General features: G+C 29.4%; 1 protein-coding gene across 1 annotated transcript in view; it reads right to left on the bottom strand.

Annotated features, from left to right (window-relative positions):
* Nucleotides 1-36: 36 nt before the first annotated feature.
* LOC117169665 (inner nuclear membrane protein Man1-like) overlaps nt 37-10,367 on the bottom strand; it is a 34,778-nt gene continuing 24,447 nt past the window's right edge. Inside the window, exon 10 of the mRNA XM_033356145.1 lies at nt 37-1,003. Coding sequence (XP_033212036.1) covers nt 852-1,003 — 152 coding nt within the window. The 3' untranslated portion in view covers nt 37-851. The remainder of the gene's footprint in view (nt 1,004-10,367) is intronic.

The following is a 10,367-nucleotide window of genomic DNA, read 5'->3' as shown; positions in this document are numbered from 1 at the left end:
AATTACTTCATTCTTTTATTCGCAATAGAGAAGATATAATAAAATCTAAATCTTTAATGTATTTACAGCTCACAAGCAGCAGTGTGCGAATCACTTTCTGTTGATGCTGCGTTGTCCAATCGATGAGTTATTTTAACAGGCGTACAACCGATTACACAGAATCAATAATATTACCAATGACTCAAAAACGAGAAAGGAACAAAGACCAATTTTTTTTTTTTTTTTTTTTGAGTTTCAACACAGTTGAATCAAAAATATCTAAAAGTCATGTCATCTTAATACTGCTAAATACAATACGGATTGCAAGTTAACTTCGTCGTTTTAAAATCAGAGTCTTTCAAAAATCTTAAGTTAAAGAGACATTGGTAAAGCAAAACAAAAACAAAAAAAATTATCTAAAGAAATTTGTGTTATAGTTGCCTTATCTGCTTCACAATGAAATCACATACATCTTGTTCATTTCTCAAATTCGGAAGAAATCGAGGACTTTAAAATGGCATTTCTGGACATTTGTCTTACAAAACTAAAATATTCACGAGGATTAGCATTTGTCAGCTGCATTACCTCAATTATCGTTGCTATAAAATTAGATATTATAACATTCATATGGACTTTTGAATTTTTCGTAGCCATCATGCAACTCGTTGAAATCAGGTAGAGACTTACGTTATAAAATAAAAACTCGTGCATGTACTCGAATTCTTAAGATGCGTTTTCACGCGTTTCTTTCAAGTCAGGTAACAGATGATGCGCCTAGAAACATTTTGTTTCATGACACCTAACTCGAGGTCGAGAAATTTGATCGAGGCAAAGGGAAAAAGTACTTTTCGCCCGAAACGAATACAATAACGTTAATTGGCTTCCATGGGCGTCTGCCAGAAATTCGACTGCAAAGAAAGCCGTTGGTTGTTACTTGGCTTCAGTGGAGTCGTGAAATATACAGCGTCTGGGAAACGTTCATGGTATCTCTCCAGTCTCAGGTACTTCACAGTGACCAAACGGCCTGGATGGAAAGAAATAATCAAGTTTTGAATTAGCAAACGAAAATCTTCGAATATAAAAAAAATAAAGTAATGTCATAAAATTGTTCAAGTATTATAAATAAACTTCAATGTTTATTTAAGGATGCACATAACGTACAATAAATCTCAAAAGTTGCTTATATTTGAAATTATTTATAAAATTGAAAAATATATATTTATGATTAATTTCTGTAAATTTTAACACTGGGCTGTAAGCACACTTCAGAAAAAATGTATTTATGAAAAAATTAACTTTATTTGCAAAGCCCACGGTTTTTTCACATATATTATAAATTGCGGAAGTCGATAAATGTCAGCAAACCTTTTTGCAAGAAATTAATTAATTTTTAAATCATATATACATACATCATATATACATAACTGGCAGCAAATGTACACGCACGAATCGCGCGTTCCTGTCTCTGATTTTCTATTTACTAACATGAAAATATGCAAATTTAAAAATTCATTATTAAACCAATTTTTTAATATAATGTTTTAAATATTTTTGAAATAATAGTTAATAATGAATAATTTCGAATTGCAAGCTCTTAAAATTTAAAAAAATATACCAACGATTTTGGGCAATTTAAATAGAAAAAAAAGTTGAATTGTATAATTTCTAAGTCGAAGCGCTAAAAATTAACAAATTGTCATTTGATTTGGAGAATCGCGAAATTAAAATGATCGTAGATTAAGAACTTAAAAATATGACAATGCAAAAACCTTAAAAATTGTATATTTAGGATTTAAATTTTGGAAATTGGATAGTTTGAAATTAAAAGTAATTGAAATTGTATTTTTTATAATTAAAAGCGTTCAAAATAAATAATTAAAGATTGAAGACTTTTAAATTTGAATAATTTAAATTCAAAGCGATTAAAATTTGCCAATTTAATATAGAATCATTAAATTGAATTGAATCTAAATTGAATCTTTCAAATACCAAGCTTCTGATAATCTAGAATATTAAATTGTCATGATATAATAAAATTACAAGTTAACATTAAAATTGATTAGAAGACTTTGTAAGTACATTAAAGTCGCTTAAAAATTAATAATTATCAAATTGTTAATAATACTTTCGAAAATTTAATCAATTCAATTTTGATTGAAGATTAAAACCTTAAAAATGAAAAAATTTAATTCAGTGTTGTTGATAAAAATTCGTAAATCTATAATTGTAACTACTTGAATTACCGAAAGTGTCCTTTTACTGATACATCAATTTCAGATAGATTAATTTTCATCATTTTTTTAATTTTAAACTCAATTTTTATTTATTTTTTTATTTCAAATCTTCCTTTAGAATTATGATTCATTCTAGATATTTTCAAATATAAAATATTTTCCAATTTGAACTGACTTATCTGTTAAATACAAAACAATATGGTTATGCTATGATTTCATTTTTTGAAAATGTACAGTTTCATGCTTTTCAATAAAAAATTGCTTTATATTTACATCAAAAATTATTAAATTCAAAACTGACTATCAAGTCATAAAATTTTGAATATTTGAATTTGAAACAACAATAAATTGAAATTAAAAATTCCAAACCTGCACAAATCATCTAAAAATATATTATTAATAAGTATCATATGTAGTATCAAGTGGCATTTAAAAGGACTGGATAGGTTTTTTTACTAAAAGATGTAATTTTTTCAAATTAAAAGTCATTGTTACTTTCAGCAATACAAATTGCAGACTTATAAATAAAGCGAGAAATATTGTAAGCCTTTAAAGTTTAATCATTCTGAAAACTTTAAAAATTATATAATTTCTAGTTGGGAACTTTCAAGAATTACAAAATGCGCAAATTATGAAATACGGGAAATCTCCACGTATGAGATTTCTCACCCGGCTGTATCACGGTTTTCTCCCGGTGCCAGTTTCTCTCGGTTCTCCCAGGTTGGTGGCCACCCTGATTGTTTATTTAAAATTTGCTATTCAGAGGTTTAGTTTTTCCATTCTCTTCAGGGACAAGTTGCAAATCTTCTTTAATCCCCATGATCAACGCCTCATTTTATTCTTCGAAGGATTCTCTACGTTTCTATTTTGGTTGATTTTATTTTTAAAATTAATTGAGAAAACATACAGTTACAACTGTTATAAAAAATTGTAGTTTAACTTTTAATTAATATTACCTAAATAGAATTGTAGATAATTCTTTAAAATATAAAATGAGACGTTGATCATTAGCCTGCAAACGAATTGGTTTGTTTGCATTTTAATATATATTTAATATATGTGGAGATAATCCGCTGCAGCTGTGTTTGCGTACATGCCAAAAAAATAAAAAAACTTCGGATGCGAATTCGCACCAGTGTACCGTTTGAGGATTAAGATTAAATAAGAATTGTACCCTTTTCTTAAAGATAAAGCAAAAACTAAACTTAGAAGCTGCCGTAAAGATTTCCAGAAATCAATAATAGATCTTTTTTCGATTTTATAAATCATTTTAAAGATTGGAGACTCTTGAGATTGATTGCACATAGTGTACATCCTTAAAATACAGGGCGGTCGTTTTAATAAAATACATCATTTTCCGGTCATTTCCCGACTTTTTCACGGTTCAAAAACATTTTGCACGCTCAACGAAGTTTGAAAATGAAGACTATAAATCTAAAAATTTTTCCATTTGAATTAATGAAGACTGACCTGCAAATCACTTTAACTAATTTTAAGCTAGAAATATTAAGAATTGAACGATTAAATTTTTGTTAAAAACTGAACACAGCTTAAATTAGAAGTTAAATTATTTTCATTTTAAATCGTTTAAAAATCGTTAAAAAGATTATTCCTAAAAATATTTTTTACATCCTGCTTTTATATTTTTTATTCGAATTTTTCGGTATACGTAGACACTCCGTTTAAATAATTTGAAATCTTTGTTCATTTTAGATTAGTTTTGAATCTTTTCAGGCCTTCTAAATGTCTCTTCAAGTTACTCGAATATTTTCTAGGGCGCGTAGGTGCGCAATATTGATTGTAGATGAAAATTCCACAATTGTACATATAAGTATTTTTTTCAATAAAACAATTAAAATAGTAATTTTCAAAGTTTGGTTTTTATTTAGTTTTGAATATTTAATTTATAATTACTAAATTGAGATAAACAATAGAATATTTCTAAATATTAAGCAATTATTGTTATTTTTCTTAATTAAAAAATTCCGAAATTTCAAATTTCGGACTAAAGCAATAATTCAACTATTTGGTTGAAAACTGATGTATTTTTTTTTAAATTCGTCTTTGTTGCTTAAATTAAACTGTTTTTTTTTAATATTAAAATATTTGTTGTTGAAATAGCAATTAATACATTTTGTGTTAGAAATTGATCTTTTTAAATTAAAAATCGAACACCTTAATTGAAATTTTAACTACTCTCTTAAAAGTTCTTCATTGTTGTTAAGATTCATAATTTTAATTGAAAATTCGTATTTTTATGAAGATTATTTTTTTAACTAAAAGATTTTTTTTAATATAGCTTTAGGTTGAAAATTTAATTCTTATTAAGTAGAAAATTGGATTTTTGTCTTGAAAATCTCACTATTTGGTATAGTATTCGATTTTTTAAAATAAAATTAAACTGTTCCGTAGACAACTTGTTTATTTTTGTTAAAAATTAATTCCCCTCCGATTTAAAATTGAAATAATTTTGGAATTCAACTAAAAACGACGAATTTATAATAAAACAGTTGAATTAGTAACAAATGTGTTGAGTTTTTAAGCTAAAAAGTCGAATATTTTAGAAAACCGTTCATTTTGAAACCCGAAAAGATGAATTTGAACCAAACAAGTTTATTTTGAACCAAGAAAGATGACTTTTCTACACAAAAAGATGAATTTTCAATCAAATGGTCGAATTTTCGAACAAAGAAGGTGAAACTTTAACCAAAAGTCAAATAGTTCAATTTTCAAGCTAAATAGAGGAATTTATTTAGAAGACATTTAAATTTGTAACAAAAAGTGGATTTTCAAGTAAGAAATATGACTTTTCTACCAAACAAAAGGAATTTTCAATCGAAAAGGACGAATTTTCATCAAGATAATTACATTTTTAACTCAAAAGTAGAATTTATAACTAAAAAGTGTAAGCATCTTGAAAACAGGAAAAAATGAGGAATTCTTTAAATAAAGGAAAAAGAAAGGAGTTTGAAATATGGTATTGTTTAGGACTGTAAAGGATGATATGGGATTAATAAAGATTGCAAGGGGATTATATAGGATTACAAGGCATTGTCAAGGACATTCAATTTTTCAACAATATAAATTTTCAACCAAATTAATTAATTTTCTATTAAAAAAGATCAATCGTCCATCAAAACAGAAAGTTAAATTTTCAGTTATAACCATTATTTTCCATAAAAAAGAAGAATTTTATACAAAATAGTTAAGTTTACAAAAAAACTGATGAATAATCGATAAAAAATTGATTCTTAACGAAAAGTGTAGACATTGGAATGATAAAAACGGAAAAGACTGTTAAGTCTGAGATTCAAGGGGGCCGTTTTAATCACATAAAAAAATTCAAACTCTAAAGCTCAAAAATGTTCCATTTGAAACATCTACATGTTGTTTTTAATTTATTCAAATTTTAAGTTATTCTTTAAATTTAAGCAGAACTTCTGAAGAACTTTTTAAATGATTCGAATTCTCCCTTAAATTTTTTGTTTAATCCTGCAAGATAATCTTAAAAAATTTTTTTTATATTTTTGAAGCCTTTTCATAATCTTACAAAGCTTCTAAATTTTTTTGTTCTAATCTTGCAAAAAATCTATATTTTGTTTTAAATTTTACACCAGAATTCAACAATTTTACTTGTGAATTAATTTTTTAAATACAAAAATTAAAATTGTAAAATTCAAAATTTCGGTTTTTTGTCCAGATTTGAATATTTTGATTTAAAATTACCACTTTTATTACATGGGCAATAAAATACTTCTAAATATCTGGCCATTGTTATTAAAAAAATTAGAAACGTTAAATTTTAGACAAAAACTATATTTTAAATTTATTAAAGTCCTTTAATTATGAATATATTATTTTAGAGTTATTTTAAAGTTGAAAATAGTTTATAAAGTTTAAATCGAGCGTTTACATTTGTTTAACTATTAAGACTTTCCAATTAAAGCAGTTCAATTTCTAACTTTAAAATCTGGAAATTTGGTACATTTTGAACTGATTACGAATTGTCTTGTAAAATCAATTATTATTCACTTGCTAATCCTCAATGTATAGTTAAATTTTGAAAATTATTATAATTTATATTTGTCTGATCAACTAAAAAAGTTTTTTAATCACGAAAAAGAAAATGCAGGGTGACCGTTTTAATCGAAGAAAAAAATCCCCGGTCATTTCCTGATTTTTTCCCCGGTTCACAAACCATTTTTCCTGGTAACTAAATTTAAAAAATCGAACTCAAATCGAAACATTTTTCCATTTAAAATAATAAAAAATAAACAACGAATTAAAGCAGTGAAATTGAAACTCTTGAATTTTCAACTTTTAAAATTGAAGTTTAAAAGTTTTTCAATTCAAAAATGTTGCATTCAAATGCTCAATAATTGAACGATTAAACGAACTTACCTGTAAGTGAAGTTCGATCGCAATTATATGAAGAAGCCTCTTTCTCGAGATTACAGAATGTAGTATTCCCTTCATCTCGCTAGATGTCACGACGTTCAGAGTGGGGGGAAGAAAATTTTCCGCCACACGCTACTACTTTGGGCGTTCCAAGCCAACCTCATATCTTTAGAGTATTTAAAATTGCTAAGTTCTTATTAGGGTTTAGGGATTTAGAGAAAAACCCAAAACAATTTCTAGAATTTTTTGGTGGGGTGGGACTGTAATCTCTTCGAAAGAGGCTTCTTCATATAATTGCGATCGAACTTCACTTACAGGTAAGTTCGTTTAATCGTTCAATTATATTTCAGTCGCCTCTTTCTCGAGATCACAGAATGTAGATGTTTAGAGAGAAAGAGAGCAATTCTAAATAGAGCTTTCATTTATTAAACACTCACTCTTTTTTTTCTTTTTTTTTTTTTAAATAGGTAGTTCAAAATAATACCAAACAAATTAAAATTTAAATGAGCGTCCTTTTACAACTAGTACTTCTTATAATTCTAAAACAGCAGAGGCAAAGTTATCTTTGTTTACAAGTATAGGTCGATTATAAAATCTGGCAAACGTTTGCGAACTTTGAGACCATCCTGCTGTACGTCTTATTGTGTTTAAATCGACTCCTTTAGTTAAGGCAGCCGATGTAGACGCATGTCTTGTTGAACGCGAGGAAAAAACATATATATCGATACCGCTTTTTTCTAGTAACTTTTTAATCCATTTACTAATGGTTTGAGAAGTGATAGCCGCATGTGGCTTTTTAATCGCTAGAAATAGTTTATCTTCATTTCCCCTTAATTGTCTAGTAACATTTATATATTCTCTTAGTGTAGATGATACGCATACATTAGAGTTTTGATTGAACTTTGGTAAAGTTAACAAAGGCTGACACCTACCAGGACCGGACGTTTTTATAAGATCTGAGATTCTTATCTCTACAACTTGTGGAGTTGAGCGGATATTACTTAATTTAATATTAAGCTTAAACTTTGTAAAGGGTACAGCTTCTTTAAATAATCTAGGACTATTGATACATCCCATGTGTGAGAATACTTCGGCTTAACCGGTCTCAATCTAAACGCACCTTTTATGAACCTACTGATAATTGCATCATCACCTATCTTATCTTGAGAAATGAGGGATATTGCTGAACGAAAAGTATTTAGAGAGCTGTAAGAAACGCTTTTTTAAAGTTTGCTGTCAAAAACCTAATTAGAGTATTTCTCTTTGGCGCGTAAAAATCGAATTTATTTTTCTCACAAAACAACCACCATTGTCGCAAGGCCCGATTCGTATTGCTTAGCTGTTGCCGGAGAAAGAGATGCAAATAGTATATCTAACACATCTGTAGGAACATTTTTTCTCAAGAAGGCTTCGCTGATACTGCGCCTGCCATTAAAAACAGGTGGCTCGCTTGTGGGTGAACTTTCCTACTGCATGGGGATAATAATAAATTAACATCTGGTTTGAAAATAAGGGGATTTCCTACCAGCATTTCTAAAAATAAAGGGTACCATGGTTGCCCTGGCCAACGAGGCACTACAATAATACCTGATGCATTATCCTGTTTGATTTTTACAAGAGTTTTTTAAATTAAGTTAAAAGGTGGAAATGCATAAAATCTTAGATTTGTTCATTCTACCGTAAATGAATTAATTTGTAGAGCTTCTGGATCGGGTTTCCACGAGAAAAAATTTTTACACTTAAGAGTTATTCCCACAGGCAAATAAATCCACACTTGGACAACCAAATCTTTTAACAATTAACTGAAATGCTTTATTATTCAGCTCCCATTCCGCGTCATTATTTTTCATTCTAGATAATCTGTCCGCCTGTTTATTATCAATTGATGCTATACAGGATGCAAAAAAGAAAATCCTTCTGTTTTCTCCCCACTGCCAGATGTCTTTAGCCAGTTTATTATAGGAAGGATAGCGCACACCGCCCATCTTATTAATATAAGATATGGCTGTTGTGTTGTCAATCCTAAGCAGGACTTGGCAGTTACTTAATTGATATGATAACCTTTCTAATGCAAATTTTATTGCTAACAGCTCTCTGTAATTTATATGAAACTTCTTTTGCTCATCAACCCAAAATCCATAAACCTGATCTAAACTATTCGTAGCACCCCAACCTGTGTCAGAAGCATCTGTATAAATTTCCATGATGAAATCACCTGTTTTAATAGAGTTTATCGTACCCGGTAATGCATTCATCCACCAATTTAAATCACATATGATAGACTTTGGAATCAACATCTTTCTGTCATAATCAAAGTTATTTGATGTTAATGCTAAACATTTTTCTCTTTCTAAGGATCTTTTGTATTTTGTTTGCAAGATTCAAAATCCTTAGCCACGCATAACATATCATCAAGGTATATTACTGACATCAGTCCTTTCGCTCTTAAATTATTTACAACATGCTTCATCAGTTTCGTGAAAATAAACGGGCTTACATTCAAACCGAATGGTAAGCAAGTAAACTGAAAAAGTTTCCCAAAGAATTCAAACCTTAAAAACTTCCTACTGTCTTCATGAATGGGAACCATGTAATAAGCATCTACTAAATCGATGGTGCACATAAAAACCCCGGAAAAACTAATTTTACAGCCGTTCTAAGGTCCTCTATTTTAAAATGATCTGTTCTGATAAACTCGTTCAACTTTTTTAGATTTAAAATAAAGCGAAAGGTTCCGTCTGGTTTACCTACAAGAAAATAGGTCGATAAAAATTGATTCTTATCTGGTCTGCAAGGTTCTATGGCGCCCTTTGCTAATAGTGAGTCTATTGCTTGTTGACAGTTATTTACTTCTTTGACTGAATCAAATTTAACTAACGGTATCTTTCCCTGTTCTACTTTCGTATCAAATTTTATCCTAAAACCCTTAATACAATTTAAAATAAAGTTATCTGATGTAATCGTTAACCAATTTTCCAAATAGTATTTCAATCTTCCTGCAACCTTTTTTACACTTATTTGAATTTCCCCTGCATCCTCGGTTTGTACTCCTGGAACTGTGCTTTTTGGTTGAATGGCTGATTGTGTGGCCTGTGTTTTAAGTACAGTCGCGGTCTTGCTTGAGTCGACGGGTGGCCTTGGAAGTAGCCTGATGAATTGGGGAACGACCTTTTTCCCAGCAGGCTGCTTGAGTTTAAAGCCTGTCTTTGAGATGATGGCATATGAAATTTTTGCCCAGGATTTTTTCGTAAGTAAACAGCTACTTTATCCATACTTCTTGCTTATTTAATTTTTTCTGCTAGATTTTTACCAAATAAAAATTCCTCTTACTTTGTGTCTTCAAGCACAGTTCTTGTTTCTTTATTAAACCCGGCTAGAACAAAGGCAATCCTAGACTTAGCCTGACTGTGCATCATGTCTGCGATGAGTTTTCCTGCATCATGTAGGCGTTCTAATAAGAGAACTTTATCGACACTTTCCTTTTCCTCGATAAGTGTAGACATAACCGATCCAATAGAGGCCAGGGCGGACCCCGCCGATTGTTGTCTCTTAGCCATGTAAGTGTCTCTAGTCTTAGAGTGTTTTGGTAGTTTTAGTGAAATTTCTGGATTTAATTGAAGTACCTCTAATCCGTCAGGACATTTGTACTTTTCTAATAAGTTCTCCCTTTCCTCTTTCTCAATTCCATTTGAAACCCAATATTTCCATCTTTTCTGAATTGACAAATGAACCTTCAATTTTAAGGCTTTAGATTCG

This window comes from Belonocnema kinseyi, chromosome 3 (genome assembly GCF_010883055.1).
Source record: "Belonocnema kinseyi isolate 2016_QV_RU_SX_M_011 chromosome 3, B_treatae_v1, whole genome shotgun sequence".
Lineage (NCBI taxonomy): Eukaryota > Metazoa > Arthropoda > Insecta > Hymenoptera > Cynipidae > Belonocnema > Belonocnema kinseyi.
The sequence above is the reverse complement of the archived record's forward strand: the minus strand, read 5'-3'. Positions and strand labels throughout refer to the sequence as shown.